Source organism: Lampetra fluviatilis, chromosome 7 (assembly GCF_964198595.1).
Source record: "Lampetra fluviatilis chromosome 7, kcLamFluv1.1, whole genome shotgun sequence".
Classification (NCBI taxonomy): domain Eukaryota; kingdom Metazoa; phylum Chordata; class Hyperoartia; order Petromyzontiformes; family Petromyzontidae; genus Lampetra; species Lampetra fluviatilis.
In genome coordinates, this window is record NC_136281.1 from 10,503,562 (window position 1) to 10,530,898 (window position 27,337).

Below are 27,337 nucleotides of genomic sequence, written 5' to 3' on the forward strand. Positions count from 1 at the left end.
CCTCTCTCAGCTCTATATCGGGCCGCGGGCGCTGTTCAGGAAATCAGGGGCACACGGGGAGGGAGACGCGCTGGGGACGTGGCGATGGAGGAGAGGGGAATGGAGGATTCCGGGATGAGCTGGATGGGGGCAGTGGTGGCGGAGCAGTTGGAAGGAGTGGGGGCGGGCAGCGAACGGTGCTCGGAGTGGACGTGCGAATGGAATGTTCTGATGGATGGTGATTAGCTGGGGAGGAGAGGGTGGTGGGGAGTGGGGTTGGGAAGGGGGGTTTGGGCGAAGAGGAGGAAGGGGGTGGGGGGTATGACCGTATCACGACGCAGTGGCGCGCACACGCGAACCACACACGTGCCGACCCGGTCAGTCGGTCACCTTTAACCCTCGTGTTGGTTGCACTGTGAAGCCCTTGACGTGATCTCGAATCCCGGCTAGGGCTGACATCAGTGGCGAGTGCTATCTGAACCGGTTCGGGGCCACCCCCGTACCAACCCACAATGTCCTACTTGGTGATAATGTGGGGAAACGACGCCCGATGATCGATGCGGTGTGAAGAAACCTTCATCCAGCAGTGCGTGGACAAAATGATGTCCATTATTAGTATTAAGATTTATTTAACCAGTCAAGAACCCACTAAAATGTTTACGACTATTTTACATGGGTGGCCTGGGGTCAATAAGCATCGACCAAAGCCAACGTCTTTACTGTCAAGTTAAGGGATGGCCTAACATCCCAAAACACAACACACAACAAATGCACTGAAGAGAACGATTTGGTTGCTTTTTACTGAACCCTATAAACTGACGATAATTTCTAATTTGCACACGAGACGAGTTCCAGTGTCCTGGACGTAAATGTTTCAACTAAAATGCATCCAAATTGTCACCAAAATTTAGCATTTGTTCTGATAAAAAAAACTCAAGAGATGTTGTCCACTTCTTAATGAACACATCATGCAGCTAATTGTAAGAAAATTTTCACCGTTAATAAGAATAACCACATTCCAAAATATCACGAAGATCAGCTCACTCTGTGACTCGAGGCGAGTGGAGCGCTGGTGCCGTGTGAGTTTTTTGAGCCGTGCCTTAAACCCGCCGTCGTCCGTTCGGCGGCAAACGGCTCACATTTGCTTTATTGTAACCGTCCACAAACAGAGTCGCTTGATTGCGTTAATCTTATCGGACAAACGTAACGAGCAAATTACCCCGCAAAGCCCCCGCGTATCGATCACTCGAATTTCGGGTTTATTTCGGGTCACGGTTTAAGTATCGCTGGGATGTCGCGGTGCGGGCGAAGTAATCTCCGTAATTAATCTGGCCGCCAATGCCCCGTATATATATTTTGCACGCTCGTGTATCTTGCCCCGTTTTGCCAGTGTTGCCATTAATTTAAATCCGCTCGTCACACGCGGCGTTTAACGGGGGCTCTCCCGTCAAATCGCGTGAGTGTCATCTGCTCCGCGGATTACGAGACGGTGCGTGCGCCCATGTCTTCTTCAAAACATGAATACGGATGGCTCGAATGTTTCGTGACAATCGCTGGGACTCCAGCTGTTTGTGTTCCTTCCTCAAATGAGCGCTGTTTATTTTAACATGGTTTTAAATATACATGGGACAAATATATTATGATTCCGTAAAAAAAAAGCCTCCACTTAGGACCAAAGCATTTTCTTTTCAGATATATTTTGGTTGCAGTGAATGGGAAACGGAATTCTCATTTTTATTTCTGTAAGTGGAGTAATTTTTCCTACTTCTAACTGCAAACTCGGGGCATGGTTTGGTCATGGGAAAAATGTGAAGTAGTTGTTTTAATGGGTGGGAAGTGGTCGCGCAGTGGTTCGCACATCGTGGTATAAACCTGGGACCTGAGCTTAATTCCCGGCCACGGCAAGCATCAGTGGTGAGTGACATTTAAACCGGTCCTAAGCCCCCAACCCCTTTCACTCACCCACATTGTCCATCGTGATGAACAACGGTCAAACAAGCCGAGTATAGTCAACCCCAAGAACTGACACAGCTTGAAAACGCTATAACTTTATTAATTATGTTGTTATTCTGATTATTATTCATTGTACTTTTCAAACGTGAAGGTGTCTTCTAACAATAGCGTTGCCGTTGCCCAGCGGGAGCGCGTTTGTCACATGTTGCAGAGGTTCGTGGTTCGAATCCAGTAGACCGCCCTGGTTATGAGTGCGGGTGTCATAACCGTACAATACTAGGCGCTGCGTGCTTCATAGTGGACGTTAAATGTCACGTCACGTCATTTGCAACGAACAGGCTATAGTTTCCAAATTTTCCAGAATAAACAAAATAAATAACCTAAAATTAATCAAATGGGATTACACCCAGCAGCAGCAATCGTCCCCCTCCTCCCGGCAGACCAATGTCCATTTACAGACCGCTGCTGAGTCCCCTAGTGTCGCACAGGGGACAGCTGCCACGAAGGGTTGCCTTTCCCAATGTTTGAGACGTGAACCGCTGTGAGTTTCGTTGAGACAAATGCGTACCATGTAAAAGCACGTGTTGTTGTTGTTGGCGCTGCGGTTGTTATAACTGACACGTGTGACACAAACACCGTTTGTAACTTTATTTCTCATCGCTCACAGCACCGAGCATGACAACCACACCACACGATGAAATAACGAGGCTAAAACAAAAAACTATAAACAACACCCGTTTGATCTCCACGTAACGATTAATGCGGCGCGTGCGTTTGTGAACGCCGTGCAGCTCTTCGACAGGGAAGGCGTGATCGCGTGAGGATGACCAAAGTGGATTAACAATTTACTCGCTTCACAATTACATTCGTCAATATGGCTTTAATACAGGGAGAGCCCAGTGAGCCGTTGGAATAAACATCGATGCATGGCCACGGAGCGAGCCGCGCACTTTGGACAGGGCTCTGCGTAAAAGCGAACGCCCTCGTCTTGCGTCCACTTGATTGGATACAGGAATTCCCCGACTTACGTCTTCCCTCTTTGATGTCGTTTCGCAAATATCATCGCCTCGAATCCTCCCGCCCCCCCCCCCGCACTTACGTCGCTGCCAGCATCGTCCATCGCCTCTCAGCCTTCGCCTTCACCCACCCTGTAAATCGCTTTTTGATTTACGTCGTTTCGATATTCGTCGCACATTAAAGGAACGCATCCCCCGAACGAGAACCGGGGCATTACTGTACTGTATACACACCTGACACAAGTGTCCTCGTGTCTGCGCTATTCCATTAGTACGCAAAGGCACATCCTCGACATCGATCGGCGCGAATGTTTTTGTTTTTGGCAGCATATTGTCCACTCTGAAAATAATTGTTCCCACGTTCCCTGCGGACGTGTCGGCGAGTCGGCGCGTGCGTCGCGCCGGTCAGAGGACTGCGTCGTTGTGCACCCACCGAATGGGCCGTCGCCACTCCAGCTGCCTGCCTTACGCAATGAATAACAGCGGAGAGAAGACCTCGACGTTTCAGGTTACTGGTCTTCTTCGGGAAGATGATGATGATGCTGCTACCACTGCTGCTTTAGAATGACAGAGTGGCAAATCTTCTCTCACCCTGAGTCATAATCTCTCTGAAGAAAACCAGTCCAAATAAGTCGCCGGGGTTTCTATTTTTGATACACCCATTAACTTATGCGCACAATAAATACAATACTAAATTAAAGTGCCGGTGCGGTAAACTGCATATTCCCAGGTGTGTTGTTTTGGTGAGTGTGTTCGTGGTGAGTGTGTTTGCTTGTTGTTCCGAGACATTGGACAGGATCTCCGTGCAGTTAGACAAGTGTTCCGTGAGACGCACTCACCCTAACGACTTCGCGGCAGACAGAAATCACCCAACATTATGCAGGTCGTTAACATCATTTTTAGACACCTAACGCGTGTTGCCAGGTCATCGTAAACGTGCAAACACGCGTGCAGGTAGAAGAGGCAATCGTTTGTAGTACAGGATCGCACTTCGTTCGGCTGCTTGAACAAGTGCACACGTACACACACACACGCGTGTAGGTGGACATCAGCTCAATATCGGGATAGGCTCCAGCACGCGTGGCCGAGTAGGCCTCAGCATGAACGGATTTTTTGTTTTCGTATTTTTTTGCGATTGGGATTGGCCCAGGAGCCGAGACCAGGTGCTCGGCTTGCCTCATGTACCGCCTACAGTCGTGAAATATTGGTGGTGCCGATTATTTTATTGGGCGGAGAGGCGATACGGTGATTAGTTCACTGCACTGTGAACCCTGCGACACGAATTTAATTCCTGGCCATTGGTAACCACAGTGGCAAGTGATATCTGAAGCTGTCTTGGGCACCGCTTTCACCAATCCGCACCTCACCACCGACGTTGTGAAATATGGCCACACAAATCCCATAGTCGACACAGCGTCGAGAGGTCCATTGTCAGTCAAACAGTGCATTGACAAAAAGTTGGCAATTATAATATTTTTTACCTTTTTACGCAGGCAATAACAATTAAGTGCTAACTTGTTGTCAAATGAATGGGTTATCAGGTAATAAAGGAGTCAGTCAGTACCACCAACGTTTTGTCCCCTCCCTTGGTAATGATTTATAACAATAAAAACAATGGCATTTATGTTTTAGATGGGTCCTACATTTGGATGCCTAGACAATATAGGGGAGACAAGAGTACCCAGAGAGAATAACAAGAATCCTTTGCTGTACTGCCACTTTCCCTGGTCACCCTGCTGCCAAAGCCTGTAACGCCCTGACATTCCATGTAGACTCCTAACCACAGTACTAACCTAGCCTCGGAGATCTAACGAGTTGGCCACATTGGACTTAGTTTAAACTGCGTTAGCACGCTCCTGTATTTGAGACGATAACGACTCCATCGGCCCTGAGAACTGAGAACGAGTTCCTCCGTGACTCTGCGTGCGGTACCTCGGGATTCACTTCAGTCGGGTCTGTCTGGGTCAGCGACCTGGAAAATACTGCCGCGCCCGGCACACCACACCCAGTATGCCTCGCTATGTGGACGTTGCCTACTTGTGACATGCCACATACCACCGTCTAGCAAATTACCAGAAATATATCGAGCGAGAAATTAAGCCCCGGTGGTACCGGGTAGCCCGCTTCGAGCACAGATAGAGCGTCTCCCTCTCTCCTTCTCCGTGGGGGGGGGGGGGGTCACCGCGTTAATTAAATTGTAACCGGTTTTTTTGTGTGCCTGTCACGGGTTGCAAGCATTAAGCTCCGCGGCAGTGGCTCGCCCAATATAAGCTGCATTTAAATAGCAATTTTACTGCAAATGCTGTATCGCCCATTCACCTGCCTGCACTCATCCGACCTCGAGTAATTCGAGGCCCAGACGTCTCCCTCGCTGTAGTTCGGCATTTACTTGTGCAATGTACGAATGGTATTCATCAGGCAAGTTAAATTATAAATACGCCGTCAGTTTATTTTTATTTTCTAAACACTTGCGTCACCCGTTATATCTGTCAGTGGCCGCCAGGGCAGTTGGGGTGAGGTCACGCCGATGCGATAACCCCACGCCACCTGAAGGCATAGTGGCTCCCTTGTGAATCGTTGAGAATTGGCCAAGCTGCAGCAATTTGCCAAAGCCATTGAAATGTCCAAGTGAAACCATTGCTGTACCGTACGTCCACCAAATCCAAGTGGTGAAGATAATCATAATAATGACTTATTTACCCAGAAAAACCACACTGAGTCTGAAGACTATGTTTCAGGAGGGTCCTGCATTGGGATGTTTGGCGAATACCAGTTAGATTGTATGTTGTTAGCTATGAGAAGAAACGAGAGAACTAGGAGGAAACCCATGCAGAACAGTGGGAGAGAACGTACCAACTCCACGAAGAGAATTAAACCCCAGTCCTTCTTGCTACGAGGCCTGAGTGTTACCACTGAGCCACAATACCACCCAGTGTAGGCATGCAACGATGCACCATCGAATCATCAATTACAATCGATTCGTATTCTCACGGTATATGGCAACTCGGGCGGTTAGTTCGTCCCATTGTTTGCAGAGGCGATAGCTTCCAAGTGCAGTAGCTGAGCCTCTAGCACAGTAAAAGTCTGCAAAAGCTCCGTCACTTACATCAAATACTATCGGATCAAAATATAACAATAATACACAGCCACCATTGTCAATACACTAGCGATGTGAGGCCTCCCCATGCCGTGTCGGTCATGTGGAATGTTTGACCATACTTCACCACGCTGGTCAATGTTGGGGTTGCTCAAAGGGGGAGGGGGGGGGCGGGCGGTTGAGGGTAAGGAACATCTCAAACAGGAACCAGCCTCGAGCATTGCTTTGAATATGACAGGTATCTCTTGAGGAGAGTCTCACTGATGCCCGGGTCTCTTTTGTTGAGGCGGTCTCCCTGCATCAGGATGTTCTCTGACCCAGTTTTCTTCGGATCGTTCGCGCCGCCCTTTACAATCATTGAGCGTGAGCTTGCAACTAACGGTGCCCCCCTCAGATGTGCAGGGAATGTGCACGGAGAGCCTCCCTGGTTCGTCGTGTGCGAGACGAGCTACGGCAGCAGCCTACACATCCCAGCGGTGACGGACATCCAAGTCAGTAATCAAATGGCAAGTAACGCGCGTACTACTTGCACCGGTGCATGCTCCCTCCACTGCTCGATGTTGCTGTCAAAGACAGCACCTGATGAGGGGCCGTGTAAGGTTGTTTTGGGTTTTTTGTTTTTTAAAATCATCTACTATGTACAATATTTACTACATTTCGTAATCATTTGCAAGAATTGCAAAACGCTTGGTTTGTGCAAAAACATGACAATCGTCAAAAAACAACAAACATCAACGATAGCAACGCGAATATTCAACATAATAAAGACGTCAAACCAAACATTTATCCCCCCCCCCCCACCTCTTTCCCCGCTGAGCGGGCTCACGGCATCACACACGTGTCAGCCGGGTCACGGCCTATCACACACGTGTCATCTCGTATCCATCACGTGACAAACAATGACTCATCGGCTGCGTCGGGTGGTGGCGGGTTAACGACACATTTACATCGACTCGATCTAACCCCAAAAGGAAAAAAAAACTATATTATGTGCATATCCATTTGCAGAGTGTCTAGTAAACACGCAAATGTTGAGCCAACGTTGGTTGACGTTACGCAAATGTTGAACCAACGTAGGTTGACGTTAAGCAAACGTTGAGCCAACGTTGGTTGATGTTACGCAAACATTGAACCAACGTTGGTTGATGTTAACAAAACGTTGAGCCAACGTTGGATGACGTTAAGCAAACGTTGAACCAACGTTGGTTGATGTTAACAAAACGTTGAGCCAACGTTGGTTGACGTTAAGCAAACGTTGAACCAACGTTGGTTGACGTTAAGCAAACGTTGAGCCAACGTTGGTTGATGTTACGAAAACGTTGAACCAACGTTGGTTGCCGTTACAGAAACGTTTTGCCAAATGTTGAGCCAACGTCAACCAACGTTGGCCCAACGTTTCAATGTTTACTGGACTGGACCCCGAACGTTGTGTATTGTTACGTCTCGACAACAGCAGAAACCACGCCGATAATCCCGTCATTAAAACAGACTAAGCAGCAGCAGCAGCAGCGAATCTGTCTCTGTGTGTGTCCCAATATTCACAGCCCGCTCCACTAATGTCATTGAAAGCGGAGCCATTTGAAAACATATGATATGTGCTTTATGCAAATTACAACAAAAACAACAACCAAAGTAACCGTTAATAAAAAAAAATTCTAAACTAAAAACTATTTCCTCCTCGACCCCGGCGCAGCTTATCCGCACTACCGTTTACAACAAGCCCGCCCGGTCGGCGTTTGAAAATCATAGGCGGGATAAGACGCGCCGCGTGCCGGTGCGAGGGGGGAGCGCGCGAGTCCCGGGGAGCCCTCGCGGGGAAACGGACGAAATTCACCGCATCGCAGTCGATGGCCACGAAGGCCAGGAGCCACCGTGAGCATGGCCGAAACTTCGTGGCAATTAAGCGGCCCGTAATTAGAACGCTCGACGGTCGATAAGTGCCGTGACCATCGCTCTGCGTAATCCAATTATTTATTTTTGTCCTGACCCCCCCCCCCCTCCGCCCACCATCTCCCACCCGAATAACGAAATCTCTCCGTGGCGAACTCGCGCAGAGAGAATCCCTCCTCCACTCGCCCGCCGGCGGCGACTGCGGTAACTCGCTGGAAATCGCAGCGTCAGGGAGAACGCGCGTCCGTCCACCTTTTTTGTCAACTCAAGGGGGACGGATCCGGCAAAAGAATCGCCGGAACTGCGACCGCGGTGAAGTCCGAACCGTCGGACACGTCGCCGAAAGAAACGCGCGCCCCATCCGCGCGAACAACATTGTGGGGGTGTCGCTGCGGTCCCACGCACAGCGTATACCACTACCCCCTCCTTGGACTGGCTGAACATAAACTTTGCGTTCAACTTTAACGCGTTTCAACAACTGCAGATTTTATTTCTCACCCCCCCCCCACCACCCCGCTTGGGCCATGCGAAGCAGTGCACCACCCCGTGTTCGAGAACGGCCCCATCTCTTGAGGTCTCCACGATGGCCTCTCACCCGCAACCATGTGGCGGCTCACCTTCTAACACGCGCCCTGCCTGTAGAGGGGCTTCGTCACGTGACAATCCGAACCAAACATGTACATTCCCAGAGCTGGAATGAGCCAGCCGAGTTAAAAACCAAACATACCGAGCTTTTAAAAAAAAAGTTTGCAATTATAGCCAGCCACGGTTGAGGCCATCTCAGCCCTTGAGAGCCCGGCTGAATCAGGGGCGGCTAAAACCCACTGGGTTCAAACCGTGTATCTGAGACAGTGGCAGCCCTGCCATTACACTTCGTTTTTAAAAAAGGGGGCCGCGTATGTGACGGGCGGCTTCCTTCCACCCCCCGCGTTCCAGATTCCCACGCTCAGTGCTCGTGCACAGGAGCTGGCGTCGTTAGCTTTGGCGATAACTGAGATGTGAGATATTGGGATATGCATGGGATGAGGGAGGGGGCGCGAGTGGCGGTAGAGGGGGCAGGAAGGGAGAGTGGGAGGTAGAGACGGGCAGCGAGACGTAGCTGATTGCCAGACTGGTATTCAGCTCGGGTCGGCCTTCATCTAGTAGTGAATCGATCACGCCTGATGATGGTGATGATGAATGGGTACTTTTTGGACCGGAAACTCACAACTATCCACAAGCCCCCTCCCCTCCCCTCATCGCCCTTCACCTTCTCCTCTCCCTCACCAATCAATCCTCTCTATTGAATGGCTCAGTTGAAGGGAGGACAAGGATAAGCCTACGTCTGTTGGGTGACACGGAGAAAGGAAATGTGAATATAACATTGTACAGAGTGCGTAGAGAGGGCCCACAGACCCTGTGCAATATGCATACAGGGTGATCATAATCTCACATTCCACCGAGTGTGGAGACCCTCTAGATTTCTGCGTGAAGCAGAGCAAGCAGCAGAGTTTGAGTTCAAATTCCGGACAGGGTTAATTTGGCGTCATTACCAACACAACAAAGACAAAGATTCCCCGTGTCGCCTTAACAGACTGTTCGAGCAAGTGTGGTTAGCGAGCACCATTACCACAACCACCATCCCCCTCCCCCCCCCTCATCATCATTATCACCACCTCGCCACCGTGACGTGGAATTACTTCCTCTCACTTGAGTCCGGCTCCCACAATCCACAGTGCACCGAGAGAATACGGAACTGGGATCACAAGAAAGAAGACCCTTTTGGTAGCTGGAGCAGTGGCGCAGTGGTTATCGAACTGCACTAAATTCTCTGAGTCACGTGTCTATTTAAATGGCACATCTCTGGAATAAATCAGATGCACGAAACTGAATGCACGATTCTAGATTTGAAGCTTTCGTGACTGCAAGGATTCATACTCTTAGGTTTTTCGGTAAAGTCACGTAGGTAAAAAATAAATAATGATTCATTTATAATTGAAATAATAATAGAAATAAATTAATAAATCGCGACGTTTCGGAGACAAGTCTCCGTCATCAGGTGGGACCGTCACAGCTAGATTTACCGTCTCAAAGTTATTTATTTTTTTACCTACGTGACTTTACCGAAAAACCTAAGAGTACAGTATGAATGCACGATGGCCAGCAACTCACGGCGTGGAGGAGAATGTCAGCTTGTCTGGGTACGTCTGACACCAACGTGGCGACTTCAGCTGAGACATTCTCCCTGATCAAGAAAGGTGGACACAAATTATTTATCGTGTGAATCACAGCTGTAATTGGTTGACGTGCTATGCCTGCCCCAAATCACAAAGCCATCTCGTTATGAAAACCAATGATTGCCGCGCGTGTCTAAAATGTCTGAATGTGATCCGCCAGAAATCGTGGAATTGCCCGTGCCGCTAAAGTTGAGGTCATCCAATTTAAAACGCGAGGTTGAGGCAGTGGCGTAACAACATCAACTCAGGGGCTACGGCAATCGGTCAGGTGGTGTCCAAATATTTGATTTGTCTCGCACGGTCGCACCTAGGCGAAATATCGCGGCTCCTCGTGCCTAATCACATCATTACATAGTCTTAGGTTTTTTCGCTAAAGTCACGTAGGTAAAAATTTTAAATGAATAAAAGTAAAATAAAGCAAATTAAAAAATTCAGCTGTCGTGGCTGTGACGGTTCCACCTGAAGACAGAGGCTTGTGTTGCTTCCGAAACGTCGTGAATTTTTTAATTTGTTTTATGTTACTTTTATTAATTTAATTTTTTTACCTACGTGACTTTACCGAAAAAACCTAAGAGTATGAATCATTGCAGTCACGAAAGCTTCAAATCTAGAATCATTACATAGGTTTGTGTTATTTTACACTGTCGTTGAAAACATAACTCATGGCGGTTGTCAAGGGGGAGGGGGGGGGCAACTCGTAGCATTGGCCACCGGGGCTCGCTTACGCCACTTGGTTTGGGGCCATCGCCTGCCAGTGTGGCTGCTTCGTGCTCGACAGAGTGGCCACCGGGTCACAGCATGCCGCGCGTTCACTATCACCACTCGGATATGAAGAAAAAAATTACATTTTGACAGTCACATCCATGAACCAACCAACCCATCGTATCACGCACCTACATCATCGTCGTCGTGAATAAATACGTGAGATTGTTCCTGCAATGTGCACAACAAAATAGAAGAGTTAAGAGCATAACTCAACACATTCGTCAATGACACTGCCTTCAAAGGAAAGGTTTATAATAGAGAGCTAGTCTTTCTCTGACCTCTCTATGTGCTATGAACAAGGGGCATCGCCTGAAACGTCGCCTATTATATAGTTTTCCTTTTAACGCCACGGTGTTATTGACAAATGAGTTGAGTTGTTTTTGTTAATTGTGCATTTGCACCACTGCCAATGCAGAAGCAGCGTCACCAAATAATTTGTTTCATTTTAAAAACAGAAAGGAAAGGCTGAAATCTGTGGTTCGTAAAGCGCGGAACACGAATCCAGTTCGCATAGCTGGAGTCCCACGTCCCACGCACTCGGAGCTAAATCTAGCTGCAAGTTCATATCCAGTGCAATCCAGGTGTCATATACTCCGGGTGTTGTGCCGTGCCTGTTTATCCCGCGTGAAGATTATGCCAAGGCCAATATCCCGCCAGGCCACAGCCTTAAAATCGAACACTTATTGAGTCCGGTATGGTGCGCGAGAGGTTTATTTGACCGGCCGCCTTTGTCTCACCAGTGCTGATGCTTACCAACTACACCAATTACTTAGGTAAATATGAGTCTACCGAGGGAAGACCCAGGACCGGTTCTGATATTACTCGCCATTTATGGTAGCCGTGGTTGGGAATCAAACTTAGGTCGCTGGGTTCGTATTTATCCCGACGCTTCTACGAATTTTTTTTAATATTTACTCTGCAAATCCTCCCTGAGTCTCAACACTATTTTGGAGTGCCAACATACGTTGGGAGATTTGGCCAATTACCACCAATCCGGGTTTGGCTTCGTGTGGGACACGGAAACCAGATAACCCAGGGACAACTTCGCAGGGCGCCGGACACGAGGGGGTGGATGGGGGGTGGGTGACACTCAACACTGCCCTCTCCTGGCAGCGGCCCCAAGCCTACCACCCCCCTGGTCACTCTCCCATCCAAGTACAGCACTGACCAGGCTCAAACCTACTCAGCTCCCGCGAGGCCGGGCGCATTCCGGGTGATTTCGTGGTGAGCATCGCACGCGCCCGCGTGCGGTGTGCGAAATGTCCGCGGCACGTGCGCCTCGCTGGTGCCCGCGCTTCGTCAGCCAAACGTGGGTGTAGTCGTGACGCATTGGAGTATAACATCGATCCTTTTACGCTCACGATGAACGAAAGCACCGAGTCACGTGCGTAACAATCTCTTACACAACCAATACATTCACCACGATGATGATGATGATCGTAATACTACTGATCACATGCAGTCTTATCAATCGCGTCGTCCTTCATGCAGAATGCATCTCACCATTGCGAGAAGCCGGCGCTACCAACAATTGCCCAAGCTACGCGGTCCTCTTTATAGTAAGATGTTTTCAGCCAATTGATGAGATTTTACGCATGTGGGAGAAACCCAGAGCGGCCGCTCGTTGAAAACCCACGCGCGCGAGGGCGCAACACACTATCACGCGCAGAAGGAATGTAAGGTTATCAGTCCGCACTATGCTGCACCACATTCTCCTGGCGAGCCAGGGTACATTTGTTTGCGATCCACCAATCCTGGCTGTTGGATTACAGGGCACGTGCACAGCCACCACCGCCGCCGACCGGCTGATGTTTAACAAACTATAGTTGATTAAACATCAGCTATAGTTTGTTAAACAGCAGCTATCAATCGCTTCACAAATTTGACGAAATCGATTACTGGCGTTAATGCATCGAATCACTGGGTGTTTTTCGTGAACCTCTACACATATATTCACGCACAAAGACAAAGATCCCCCGTGTAGCCTTAACATACTGTTGGGGCAAGTGCTGATAGCGAGAACCTACGAAGGCCGGCACGGTAGACGAGGGGGTGGTGGGCAGCCCCCCCCCTCCCCCAGTCGCCTTTGTCTCCCTAGTGGTGATGTTTACACTTCGCACCAGGTACTAATTTGAGGATGAGTTGACCTTGGGGAGACCCATGACGGGTTCAGATAATCGTCACTGGTGTTGGCCGTGAGCGGGAATAGAACTCGCGTGGCGGGGGTTGTAGCGCAGCGCGCTAATAACGATAATACCGCTCCCCACTCGCGCGCGCGCACACCCACACATGCCCCACGCGATGTCACCTCTCCCCATAACCGTGTGTGTCGCGGCTGACGTTCGCTCGGCCAAAGCAACAGAGAAGTCGAGGTGAGAGTCGAACTCCGCTATCAAACCTGCGCGGTTGCGTCCAATTCGGCGCGAGCGAGTTTCCACTCCGATGTTCCTGGGCTCGCGAATAAACGCGCGCACGTCCGGAGGTGGGGCTTGCTACGAGTTCGTCCCTCTCGCTCTCGGTGTCTCTCGCTCTCGGTGTCTCTCTCTGTGTCACTAACTCCACCGCAGTCTCCCCGCGCCTCGCGACGTCCACGGAGCCGGGAACCCAAATGCGGTGATGAACAGAGGTCCCAGGCTGGAGGCGCCTCCATGGAACATCAAGCTCCAGGGTGTAGCGCTGCTCCACAGTTGAGCGATGGGGGAGACTTCCCCGGTGAAATAACCTCAGTGATTTAAATAAAAAAATAACAGACCTCTCCCGGGCGGGGTGCTGATCCAAGGTGGACCGATCTTGCATGATGGCGGAGCGTGTGCCCGAGACGGGAGCCACCTCCAAGAAGCGAGTCCACAACGCAACCTCCACGTGAGACCCACCTCCACGATGACGAGCAGATCTCCGTGGTGCGAGCGCGTCTCCGAGACGGAGCCACCTCCGCGACGAGAGGACACCCCCCACGATGAGAAGAAGGTCTCCGTGGTCCGCCCGCGTCCGCCCTTCTCACGCGGCCACCGTCATCACTGGCTGGTGCCTGCGGCAGAGCGCGGCCTTGAGCGCCCTCCAGATCTCCTCGTTGCGCAGGCCGTACACCACGGGGTTGACGCACGGCGGGATGGTCACCATGATGCTGAGGCTGATGGCGTCGAGCAGCGTGAAGAAGTCCGCCTGGATGACGCCCTGGTCCAGGAGGATGTCGAGCGAGAACTTGATGACCAGCGGCCCGAGGTAGAGCGAGAGCTGCGCGCCGTGCAGCAGCACGGTGGTGCGCGCGCGTTCGTTGGTCTGGTTGAACGGCTCGACGGCGAGGCGCGCCTGCCTGTAGATGCGCGTGTAGCTGAAGGCGAGGGCGCACATGGCGAACGCGAGCCACGCGCCCGCCAGGCACTTCCTGAAGAGCACGGGCGCGCGCGGGAAGCTCGTGTACTTCTCCAGGATGTCGGGCTCGCACACCACGCCGCCCGACAGCACCTCGCTGTACGAGCCGTGCTGGCCCAGCAGCCACACGTAGGTGAGCGACACGGCGAGCGAGAGCGACCACATGCCGAGCACCATCGCCTTGGTGCGCCGCGACGTGAACGTGGCCATGTAGTGCATGGGCCGGCAGATGTAGAAGTAGCGGTCGAGCGCCATGAAGGAGAGGTTGAGCAGGATGCAGAAGAGGGTGCCGAACGACACGAGGATGCTCGTCTGGCACATGAGGCCCGGCGACACGTAGCGCCGGCGCGAGAGGCTGTGGATGGCCTGCGGGATGAGCGTGGTGGTGAACATGAGGTCGCAAGCGGACAGGTTGCACAGGAGGATGTACCGCGGCTGCCACTGGAGCGCCTCGGCGCGCAGCACCACGGCGAGGAGGAGGACGTTGAGCGCCGTGGAGCAGCAGTAGAAGACGAGCAGGAAGGTGACCTGCACGGCGATCACGGCGTCCGACGCGAAGTAAACCCCCGCTCCGCTCTGGTTGCTGCTGCTGCTGCCCAGGTGCCCCGGACCCTCGCCGCTGGCACCGGTCGCGCAAGCGCGGGTGATGTTCAGCATCGTGAGAAGCGCGTGGTGGAACAATTTGTGTGTGTGTGTCTAGGTGTGTGTGTGTCTTTGTCTAGGTGTGTGTGTGTCTAGGTGTGTGTATGTCTTTGTCTAGGTGTGTGTGTGTCTAGGTGTGTGTGTGTCTTTGTCTAGGTGTGTGTATGTATGTGTTTGTGTTTGTGTGCGCCTTTGTGTGTATGTCTATGGATATGTGTGTGCGTGCGTCTTTGCCTTTTGTGTGTTTATCGATATGTATGTCCATGCACGTGTGTAGGTAGGTGCGTCGATGTGTTTGTATGTGTACGTGCACCTAGCCTGGCACACGCGTCTTGGTGACGTCTCCACCACTTAACGAGTGTTGTACGTGTGTGTGCCGACGTCTTTAAATGGCCCTGTGTCTCTCTGTATGTTTACGCGTGTGTTTGTGTAGGCATGTGTGTAAGTCTCTGTGCGTAATGATATCTGTCTCTGTACATGCGCGTGTCTTGTACACGTCTGAAATTGATTCAATGCCTGTGATCCCGACTCGATGCCATCTCCAGGCAAACAATGTGACTCACAAAAGTGCTGCACTCATCGCCGAGCAGCTGATATCATCCAATGCGGCCGCTCGTCCCTAACTCTGCTCCCACCGGTTGTGAATGAGCGGTGCTCAGCGACGGCGGTCGTGGTGGATGAATTGCGCTGTGAGTTTTGCGGCGCGGTGCCCAGAGAGTGAGAGAACCAGAGGGAGAGCGCGCGAGAGAGAGAGAGGGGGGGGAGAGCGAGAGTGTGAGCGAGAGAGTGAGCGAGAGGTGGGGGTTTTACATAAAGCTAAGTTCAAAAATGTAAAAAAAACATTTACGAAATGATGAACGAAGCAAAGTGCCGACTACACCGAGCATCTTCTTGTTTCCACTGATCGTAAAAAAATAATAAAAGAGAGAGACGAGAGAGAGGGCGAGAGAGAGGAGAGAGAGATGGAGACGAGAGGGAGGGCGAGAGAGAGACGAGAGAGGAGAGAGTGAGATGGAGAGAGGGCGAGAGAGGGAGCGGAGCTCCCTGGCGAAGGATCGCGCCACCGCCGCCTGCGCGCCGCCAATGGGAGCGAAGTAGAATCGCTGTAGCGCGTCACTGGCTCAGCCCAGGGTCACTTTAGGATCGCTCACCCTCCCCCTCCTCCTCCTACCTCTCCACCTCCTCCTCCTCACGGTCTCTGACGACTCCTGCCTCCTCCGGTGTCTCTACCTCTCCTTCCCTCGCTGTCTTTCCGTGCATCTCTGTGTGGACCCAGTGACCCTGTCTGCCCCCTCCTCGTATCTATCTGTCCTGTCTGTATCAATGCGTCTCGCTGCTTGTCTCTGTCTCTACGTCCCTTGCCCTGCTTCTCTCTCTCTCTGTGGCATAGCGATCAAGGGTGCAGGCGGCGTCTTCTTCTCTTCTTTGGCAGTCCCTCGTCGATCAAAGATAGCTTCCTTCCACAGTGGCTCTGTGTGTTGCGACGATTGAGGAGACCGATGTGAGATGCACAGACTCTGCCGCAGGTGGGGCACGAGGTGCTCTGGACGGGGTGGGTGGGTGGATTGAGTTGCAGCGCGGCTCCTTTCGCTGAACCCGTTTGGCTTCTACACTATGAGACATCTCCTTTACCAGTGGCAAAATATAGTAGTAGGTTTTTACCCTTTCAACAGTTTCAACAGTTGAAAGGATAAAAACCTACCACTATATTTTGCCACTGGTAAAGGAGATGTCTCATAGTATAAATGCTTACCCCGAGCTCTCAATACTCTGATAGTGCGCTGTCTTTGAGTTGTACGCCTTTTGGCGTCATCTGGTCCAACACCAATGGAGACTAGGCTCTAAGAAAAGCTGTCTCGGGTGTGGACCAATCAACTTCAAGGACAGTGCATATCATTACCATCATCAGAGTTGTTTCTTTTTGTTTGCGTTTTGACTGCTTGTGTTGTGGTTATTGCAAACATGATGCCTTGTATAAAGGTGTCAGTTTTTGTACCAGTTAAAAGGGTAAAAACCTACTACCGTTTGGCTTCCTTTTACCGCTTGCCGGTGAGACTCAAGACGCACAATTCCCGCCCGAATGCTTCTCCTCCAGTTTTGTGCGATCTTGAGCTAGGGACTCGCATGAGTTGAGGTCGCATGTTTTAAATGAGGCTAAAAGAATGTCCTTGAACGTTTACTTCCCTACTCCTGGGGATCTCTTGCCATGGTGGAGCAAACTCGCATCCGGCATGCGGGCGACGTGACCCACCCAGCAGAGGTCGCTGTGAGTGATCAGTGCCTCAATGCGAAGGAGGTTGGCTCTTGAGAGGACACTGTGACATTGTTGGTTCACCTGTCCTGCCAGCGAATTTGGAGCAGTGACGTGCGGTGAGGTCGATGGCTGGGGAGGCACTGGCTCGTGTCAGAGCCAGATTCACACACCGAGGGGGGCGTGGCCTCGTGGAGGGGCGTGTCCTCGATTAGGGGGGCGTGTCCTCGCGTAGGGGGCGTGTCCTCACTGAGGGGCGTGGCCTCACTGAGGGGCGTGTCCTCACTTAGGGGGCGTGTCCTCACTGAGGGGGGCGTGTTAGACACGTCCCCCTCAGTGAGGCAGATGTGATAGCTGCCTCCCCTGGTGCTTTTTCATTGCAGTTTCATGACGAGACCAGCGAGCCTAAATATATTTATACACATACGTGAAATAAGTTACCTGGAGTATGGAAGGCGAGGACATGAAATGAAGGGGTCTACAAACATTACATTGGTGACATACTGAGATAGTAACAGGCACGCGCTTATTGCCCGCGCTCCATCCAGTTACTGAGGGGTTGCGCAATCAGAGGGGAGGCTGAGCTCGTCGCTGCCTCGCCTCTCGTCTCTTCTTGTATTTGCAGCGGAGCTCCGCAAATTTGGCGATTTTGACTATACAAATGGTTGGAATCGTACAGAAATGACATTTATAACACAAATCAGTGGAAAAATCTTCATATTTATTTTATTTGATGATTCTTTTTTTTTTCGTAACAGCTATTTTCATTGGAGTATGGCAGATGAGGCTCTGCCTCCCCTGCCTCCCCTGACCGCACGTCCCTGATTTGGAGTATTTTTCGGAGGCAGCGTTGGTGGGACTTCTCTGGTGCTTTGAAATGCTTGCTGTAGGTTGTTCATGCCTCTGAAGTATACGGGAGGGTGGGGATCACTGTTGCTGAGTTAACCATGAGCTTGGTATAGGCCTTAAGGTCCTGGTCTTCGAAGACACGCTTCCTCGGGCGGCCAAAGGATGCACTAGCACACCGAAGACGATGGCGTTTTCAGCAATTTGACCTTGATGTGACTTTATGCGCACACACTACAACTACTGGAAGTACAAAGTCAAACACCAACTGCGTAGCCTTAACAGACTTTTGGGGCAAGTGCTATTAGCGAGCACCTATGAAGGCCAGCATGCGAGGGGTCGGTGGCCAGTACCACACCGATCGCCTATGTCTCCACAGTGGCGATGTTTACACACACCACCAGGTACTCATTTGAAGCTGAGTCGACCTAGGGGAGGCCGAGGACTGGTTAAAATCATCGTAACTGGTGTTGGAATCAAACTTGGGTCGCCAGGCCCGTAGCACAGTGTGCTAACCACTGTGCTAGGGCTCCCCCAACACTATGTACACACAAACTGGCAGAAGACAAAGCCATAGAATCCCAGCATAGCCTGCACAGGCTGTTGGGGCAAGTGCGATTAAGACCGGCACGGCGCACTGCTTGGGGTGGTGTAGCCAGGACCATGCCTGGCCACCTTTATCTCACCCAGTGACCGAAGTTTCCAGGTACTAATTTCAGCCTGAGCCGACCTAGGCGAGCACACGTTGTCACACATATACACACGTTAACTGTCATGCCTGTCTCTCTACCAGGGCACGTGTGCACCGCGCACACACCAAGGTAACATCGTGCTCCCGACAAATACGCTACCCCTGTAACCTCGTTGCAGAATTAGACCGTTGCCAACATTTCCCCAGTGCCCTTGTTTAATCGTGACCCCATGGTCAGCAGCGTAGCCTGGTTGACATTGGCAAGACATTCAATGGGGCCACCCCTTGTACAATTTCCCACCTCTTCGTGGCCCGTGGTGCTGGGGCCCCATGAGCTCCAACACACCGGGGTGCAGTTGCACCGCCTGCACACTCGGATAGCTACACAACTGCCAATGACCCGAGTGCCCTCCTTCAACTGTTTTGCCAGTGCACCAACGTTATCCTAGTTGCATATGTTTAACCAAAATATATCCGTGGGCAAGTGGTATGAATTCCACGTTTCTATCACAGAAACGAGTAATTCCATAGAACCAATGCTGGTTTCCTACGAAATCTTGAGTTGCGGTTCAAATAAACCCTCCAAAACTCCCACAATCCCCTGCATTGATCCTAAAAAAATACCATGTTTACATGTCCAGAACAGTGAGTACAAACATATAAATACAAACTGCGGGAAAGTCAAACCAATAATTCCAAACAAGTGTGAAATTACCCCTACAATATCACCACCATCGTCATTACCACCGCCTCGCAACTGGAAACGATTATCTAATTATATACACATACACGTGGTGATACATTGATAGATACGCCACTGAAACAATACGGTGACACCACAGAGAAAATACATTTTTATTTCAAATTCTCCACATCTCCCACCCAAGGCTTATTTTTAGCCACAGCTGTCCCGGGGCTGAGCTGCGGGAAATATTTCCTCTCGGGATCAGGGACGTTGAGAGTTGGGAGGAGGGGCTCGGAAAATATTCCATGAGAAATGAAGCCTCACTTCCACCAATCTCAATCGATTTGGGGAAAAAAATGTCAAGGCACGGCCCTGCAATTGCTTGCTCACGCTACCTGGTGGTGGAAGCGCCTAGGTTGGAGTGAACTCTCGAGTGGTATTTGGCCTCCTCTTCCACGTTGACCAGACGTGTTGGAAGTGATGGGCGTACCCACACTTTACCCCACTACACGCATCTTGCCGGTCGACTTAGTAACATGTTGTGTACCCATTGCAATGTGGGGCGGACGGAGGCGGGTGCGGGGAGGCTGGATTTTTTAAAAATTGTTCAACTGCCGCGCCGGGCGATGGAATTGAACAGGCAACTATGGCACCACAGCAGCAATACCTCAACTAAGCACATGTTCAAGCTCAGCTCTGGTTTCTTCCACGTACATCGATCTACGACTTTCTCCAAAACCAAGAAAAGTCATCGGTTGGTGCAATCTTCCTATTCCTTCACATTGCAGCATCTTAATGTTCATGTGGGGGTTGGTGAGCCAGTGGATGACTTCAGGAGCAGGCGCATGGTGCACATTTCAGATGCTGCCGGCGAATGATAAAAGTAATCTATCCACGTTTTGTTTGTTACCAGTGGCACACCACGGGGAATAGAGTCGGTGGCACAAAAGGGCAGACAGGGGAAGGCAAGGGATGCCGGGACGGAAGTCTTCAAGACAAAGACGGCTCAAGATGAGCAGCAGGAAGACAGGAGCGCCGGGCAGGAAGGGGATGAGGGGGGAAAATGACCGGGCCAAGATGTCGGGGATGAAAGGGTGATGAGAGAGGAGGGAAGATAGGGTTAGATGAGGCAGCAGAAATTAGCTTTAACGGAGCAGCATCGATTAGCATGATTGGCTCCGTCCAGTGCGAAAGATGTTCACGAGACATACATGTTGTCACAGGGGGTAGCGAGGAATTTAGAGTGGGGGTGGCCACGCAGACATCAAGAGATTTATACGAGAGACTTGAGCTGATTTTCAATATATAGATGTTGGCTAACATCACCCAATGAGCAGAGGCACGTAAGGGAGGGGGAAAGTAAATAAGGAGGGGAGTGGTACTGCTCTATTTGACGGTGATGAATGAGACACTGAGAGACTCATGACTGCAGAACTAAGCGCGGATACCCGTTAGGGTGGGACCAAGCATTAGCACTGGGGAGACAAAGACGGCTGGGCGTGGTACTGGCCTCATCACCTACTTGTTCGCCATGTGGAATTGAACATGTGCTGGCGAACAGCACTTCCCCAAACATTTACAGGATGAGAAAATGTCGTGCCCAATCAATAACCGGCCAGATGGCGAGGAGGTAGAGCAAGCCGCTCACAATCCGAAGTTTCCGAATTCAAATCCTGGTTGGCGGTTGACCCAACACTCCTCTGGAATTAACAAATTGAGTACCACCACTGGCTCAGGGCTGTAAACAGATGAGCACCAATACCTCAATGCTCATTTGAGCAGCAGGAAATCTCTTTCACTTTGGACTTTAATCTCAAGAATCCATTCATAAATTAGGATTGGATTGGGTAATGATCTTCAAAGCAACCGCATTGTGCTAATGAGTTGAGAGATTCCGGCCAGCAGAGAAGAGAGAGAGGGCAGGAGGCAGTAACACTATAAAAACTCACAGCAGTGTGTGTGTGAAAGTAATCATGTTTTATTCTGTTGGGAAAAAGACTAAATCAATAACTCCAGTGAAAAATATAAATTCACATTTCTGCATAAAGTCAAAGAGCGTTGCAATGAACTTTAAAACGTTCAACAGAGGGAACTCTCCCGATTGTCGTCACGTAAGGCTTGTGCCATGGGCAGAGAAAACTAATGTAAGTGACGGAAGCCACGGTTGAGCAATGAGGTGCATAGGTGGCAACAGAACAACAATGTGTCTGTGTTGTTTGAAACTTGTCTCGAAATGGCTCGAAATGCCTCTCTCCCTTGCGAACAATTTAGTCTGCGTGCTGCTTCAATTGTGGAGGAGAGGTGGCACAGTGGTTAGCGTGTTGTGTTGTGAACCCGGCCACCTGAGTTCGATTCCCAGCTACGGAAAACAGTGGAAAGTGATTTCAGTACCAGTTCTGGATCCGCCTCTCCGCACCCCCTTCAGCAATTCCCATTGACCAGCGTGGTGAAGAGTGGCTGAAATTTATTTGTATTTATTTCTACCCCGATGCTACAACATAGGAACCAAAGGTGAGAGAGTATCTCCTCATGATTTTCAATAGAAAGAGGAAACTCAAGGAACCGGCTGTCACTGGAGGACACCCAGGGCAATCCTCAAGGGACCAGGAGACCCTTGGATCCTGAGACCCTGCCATGGTGGTGACATGAGTCAGAGTTTATTTATTACAATATTTCACATGGAACATGCTTTCAGAAGGAACATCTCGTTTGCAAGGGTGTCCAGGGTTTGGGAGCCACTCAATTCTGCAATTGTTAATGCTCCGGAACAAACATGACTATTGCAGTTATAATAGTAACACTACACAATGCATAGCGATCATGCTAACCACCTGGTACTCACGCAAGAGTGACCTGGCATACGTGGTGGTAAAAAGCATACACCCCTAAAAGTATCAGACAGCGCTGGCAGTGCGGCAGCAGAGGCTGCATCTGTCCACACGGCATGGGGCTGGCTGCCACAGGGACGCATTACTGGCCAAGCTCACGCCTCGGGGAGTCCCGGTGACAACTCTAGGATGCAGAGCTCAGGGCAGGGGTGCCCCCCGCGGCTCGGGAGGCCCCCCACTGCAAGGACGTGGCCCCCCAGCACGCACATGCAGTGCGCGCTGCGCTCCAGCGCCGCGGCCTGCAGGGTCCGCCACTCGGTGCGGCTCGTGTCGAGGAGGTGGAGGCGCAAATTGGTGGCGCGGCGCGACGGGGACGAGACGCAGGAGAAGCTCTCCTCTCCACCAGACAGCAGCGCGATCCGCGGCCCCAACGGCGTCATCGCATGGAGGCGCAGGGCACGCGGGGGCCCACGGCTCGGGGCCGCGATGGCCCACAGGTACCGCTCCAGGGCCCCATCCTCCGAGCTGACTGACTCCGGCAGCGAGCCAAGCTCCAGGGAGCCAGGCCCTCGCGCCGGCCAGCGAGCTACCACCTCCAGTTCCCTGGAGTCCCTGCCGCCGTACGCGAGGAGGCGGTGTCCTCCTCTGCTCGGCTCCCGTGCCATCGTGGCCGAGTGTCCCGAGCGGGACGCGACGAGGGCGGGCAGCGGCTCGTAGCGCAGCGTGCCGCGACCCGGATGCAAGTGCACGCGGTACAGGCAGCCGTGGCGGCGCTGTGTGCGCACGCCGCCCTCGCGGCCTAGCACTACCAGCTCGGCACGGCCATCCGCGCGGCCCGCCGGCTCGCGCACCACCGTGAGGGAGTGCCCGCTCAGGCCCGCGGGCGGCTCGCTGCCCGGCTCCTCGGAGAGGGTCCGCCAGCCGGCGCCCTCGCTCTCCGTGTCCAGCAGAAACGCGTCCGCCGTGCGCCGCGCCCCGTCCCAGCCGCCCAGCACAAGCAGCCACCGACGGGAGAGGAGCGCCGCAGCGTGGTGGCTACGGGGCGGCGGTGCGGGGCCCGGTACTGCCCGCACCACCGCGGTGATGCCGTCCTGGCCCCCGCGCAGCTCCACGGCCACGACATCCGACAGAGGCGGCCCTCCCGGCCGCGCCAGACCCCCCACCACGTAGAGCAGCTGCCCCCCGTGCGCCGCCGTGCAGGTGTGGTGGAGGCGGGCGAGGCAGGGGTCGCTCAGGAGAACCCTCCACGCAGGAATGGACGCGGGGGCCAGGGGGTCCACGGGGATTGCAGAGCCCTCAGTCTCATCAGGGTCTTCCATCTGCAACCCGCAATGGCCTGCAGCAGCAGCAACAGCAGCAATACTGTTTAACACGTAGGCTTTCGCGACCAATATCATCCATAATAGAGGTTTTTTTGGGGTTAGATCGCGCAAATATATAAATGTGTCGTTAAAACCTGCCACCACCCGACACAGCCTAGCATCATCAGACGTCAGCCAATCTATCTGTCGCCTGATGAAGCTAGTTGTAATTACTGGCAAAACGTCGTACTCAGATTGTAAATGTTGTGGCTTGGCTCTCCAACACACCAGTGTGCTGTACTAGTGACGAATTGGCCACGTTCTGTTTACGTGACAACCCTTACTAGTTGGCTGTGTCGGGTGGTGGCGGGTTTTAACGACACATTTATATATTTACACGATCTAACCCAAAACCTTTATTATGGAGCAGCAATACTGTTGCTGTTACTGCTGTCCTGATTCAATCACTCTTGCAATTGAAACTATCCTGGTCTCTTTACTTCTCACCTGCATTCACGCAGTAATCCTGAAACTTGAGCACTTTTGCGAATGATGGGGCTGCATTACTTTCCGCCACGATTACCTTTCCGTGGTTAGTGACGCTGCTTCGTTCAACCTCAATCCGTAATCTTGTAGGTCTTTTGTCCCTGCATCCATCCACCTTGTTTTCTATCCACCTTTTTCCTTACACCTTTGTGTCCATCGCAAAGTGCGGGAACCTGTCTGGGTTTATTCTTGTAACGTGTCTAAGCCACTGTCGTAAAATAAAACGTTCAGCAGGGGTTTAAAGATTTTAGGCTGAATTGTTTAACCGGGTGAGAACTCAAGAGACCAGGACATCGTCCGAGTTACAAGTGATCTGGATCAACAGAATGACAAAGGCAATACACATTTATTTTTTAAAATACAGCAATGATGCAAATATAAATGATCACGAAAAAACGTATTGCAGAAACATAAATTCGTTGTTAAATAATACATTCCCTGCTACGAAAGTCGACTCAGGAAAATTATATTGAGAATGATCGTAGTACAATTACATAATCAAGTTGCATATTTATTAAACAGATACAGAGTGGTTAAATTTTTATTTAAAGCTTTCGTGACTGCAGGGATTCATATTCTTGGTTCTTTCGGTAAAGTCACGTAGAAGGGAAATAATAAAATACAAATATAAAACAATACAAATTCTCACGACGTTTCGACTGCAACACAAGCAATCATCGTCAGGTGTGAAATCCACAGCAAGAAAATGTTCTTGCTGTGGAACATCGTGAGAATTTGTATTGTTTTATATTGTATTATTTTATTATTTCCCTTATACGTGACTTTACCGAAAGAACCAAGAATAAGATACAGAGTGACTATTATTGCACGAATATTATAGAAGGCAGAGCTGTATTTTGCTAATCAATAGCCACTTGCACAGTCACGAGGGCAGGGCAGCACGTGGCAAAATCATTCCAAGTGGCCATAGCCATCCCATCAGTCAAGGAGTTCATCCTGTCAATGGAGCGGTATGACACGTACGGGCCACTTCTCTATTCAATAATCGATGACTATTCGCTGTCACGAGTTTATTAATAAATGGGATACGGCACTGAATTCATACCTGTCAAACCCTCATCAGTGCCCTACCTTATTACAGACCAATTCAGACCTTATTGGTCACCCAGTGCCCTCATAAATCTCAACGTCCATCCTGCAAAGTCCCATCACAAGGGCAGAAACAAACAAATAGACACAAATAATATTTGTGTTCCCGTATTGAAACTTCTGTATATGCCGCATGGACCTGAAATCTCAATTTCCCCGTACAGAACACGGATAAGCCGTGTGGGTTGACAGCTACGTGTATGTATGTTGAATTTCTTTCGCACCGTACGTAGCCAACCGTGCTTATCTGAGTTTCGTGGAGAGAGGGCATCCATCGGTAGAGCATTACATGGTGTGTGTGTGTGTCAGTGTGTCAGTCTGCTGCGGTCTAGAGGCACGTAGTGGGCAGTGTCTGCCCCCTTGGTGACCTTTTGGTGACCTCCTTCATGAAGGTCACCGTCTCGTACTCACACGAAATAGCGAGGCGCAGTGGGGGGCTTTTCCCTTCCCTCTCTCGAATATGACAATCGTCGAGCCCCCCCCCTCTCACCACCCTCTCTAAACTCGCAGGTTCAATCAACTGCATTGCCACAAGGCGACAACTTAATCGATGTCCCTCCGTGCTTCACCAACAATCCTCGCGCAAAGTCGCCACTCACCGCTGTTGTCGACCGGCGGTCGTGACCCGACTCATCGCCTGTCGGGTTCGCAGCGCGAATTGGGCTCCCCGCCGTGCCGTGCCGCCGCCGTACAGGGATAAGTGGGCCGACGTTTCGGGTACGCGACCCGAGAGCAGTGAGCGAGGCTGGGTGGTGGAGGCGGACATCATCACCAGGCCGGGCGCCCTGCCTCTGTCGCCGTGGTCGCCATGGGGATGGAGCTGGTGAGCCGGGTCCACTCGTTGCTTCTCTCTGATTGGTTGGATGGACATGGAGATTAACATAATTTATTCACAAACCCCACCCCCACCACCTCCGCCACTGGTACCCTCCCACCCCCACTCTCTCCCTGAGCAGAATCAAAATATTTACACTGGAGGAATCCGATTAGCTATGAAGCTATTTTTTATTACAGATGTCCAATAAGGGGCGGGTAAGAACAAGAAATGTAAACAAATCTTGACTTAAAGCTTTCGTGACTGCAGGGATACATATTCTATGGGTCTTTCGGTAAAGCCACGTAGATAGAAAAATAATAATAAAAATATCACGACGTTTCGATCTCAACACAAGCGATCGTCTTATTATTATTCTATCTACGTGGCTTTACCCAAAGACCCATAGTATAACGGTAAACAAATCACCCAAACACGTACCAGGCAAAGCCCACTGAGGTATTAACTTACGTTTCAGAAACGTCCTGGCCACAAATGTTAGCTCAACAAAAGTGGCCCATCATTTGAACATTTATAGCACGAAAATAATATAACACGAAAATAATATAACACGAAAATAATATAACACGAAAATAAGATAACACGAAAATAATATAACACGAAAATAATAGAACACTAAAATAAGATAACACGAAAATAATATAACACGAAAATAAGATAACACGAAAATAATATAACACGAAAATAATATAACACGAAAATAATATAACACGAAAATAGGATAACACGAAAATAATATAACACGAAAATAATATAACACGAAAATAATATAACACGAAAATAAGATAACACGAAAATAATATAACACTAAAATAAGATAACACGAAAATAATATAACACGAAAATAAGATAACACGAAAATAAGATAACACGAAAATAAGATAACACGAAAATAATATAACAGGAAAATAAGATAACACGAACATAATATAACACGAAAATAATATAACACGAAAATAATATAACACGAAAATAATATAAATAATCTCAATGCATGTGAAACCACCTCACGATCCCAGCACAAATATATAATGGAACTTTTTTTTATGTAAATGAATTTATTTACTCATATTTATTTATTAAAACGGTTTGTCTGTTACCCAATGATAGCTAACAATTCACATGACACTTGAAAAAAGTGTTAATCGGAAAACATTCAAATCGGAATCTTTATTTGAGACTGGAGGAATCCGATAAACTGTGAAGCTTTTTTTCACCGATGTCCAGTGGGGGCACGGGGTCAAAACGTTACAAACGTAGTTCTCATCTGGCCCCATGGTGTAGAACGCAGTCTCCAACTCTGATTATCCACCT

General features: G+C 50.4%; 2 protein-coding genes across 2 annotated transcripts; both read right to left on the reverse strand.

Annotated features, from left to right (window-relative positions):
• Nucleotides 1-9,843: 9,843 nt before the first annotated feature.
• Nucleotides 9,844-15,916, reverse strand: LOC144933551 (olfactory receptor 1571-like). Its single transcript, XM_078858457.1, has one exon. The coding sequence runs from the start codon at nucleotides 14,943-14,945 to the stop codon at nucleotides 13,914-13,916; it is 1,032 nt and encodes a 343-aa protein (XP_078714583.1). The 5' UTR covers nucleotides 14,946-15,916; the 3' UTR covers nucleotides 9,844-13,913.
• A 5,462-nt stretch (nucleotides 15,917-21,378) lies between these two features.
• KLHDC9 (kelch domain containing 9) lies at nucleotides 21,379-26,071 on the reverse strand. The gene is given in 3 exon segments (XM_078858459.1): nucleotides 21,379-23,567; nucleotides 25,788-25,876; nucleotides 25,878-26,071. Coding segments are annotated over 3 exon segments (1,464 nt in total). The 3' UTR covers nucleotides 21,379-22,386.
• Nucleotides 26,072-27,337: the final 1,266 nt, after the last annotated feature.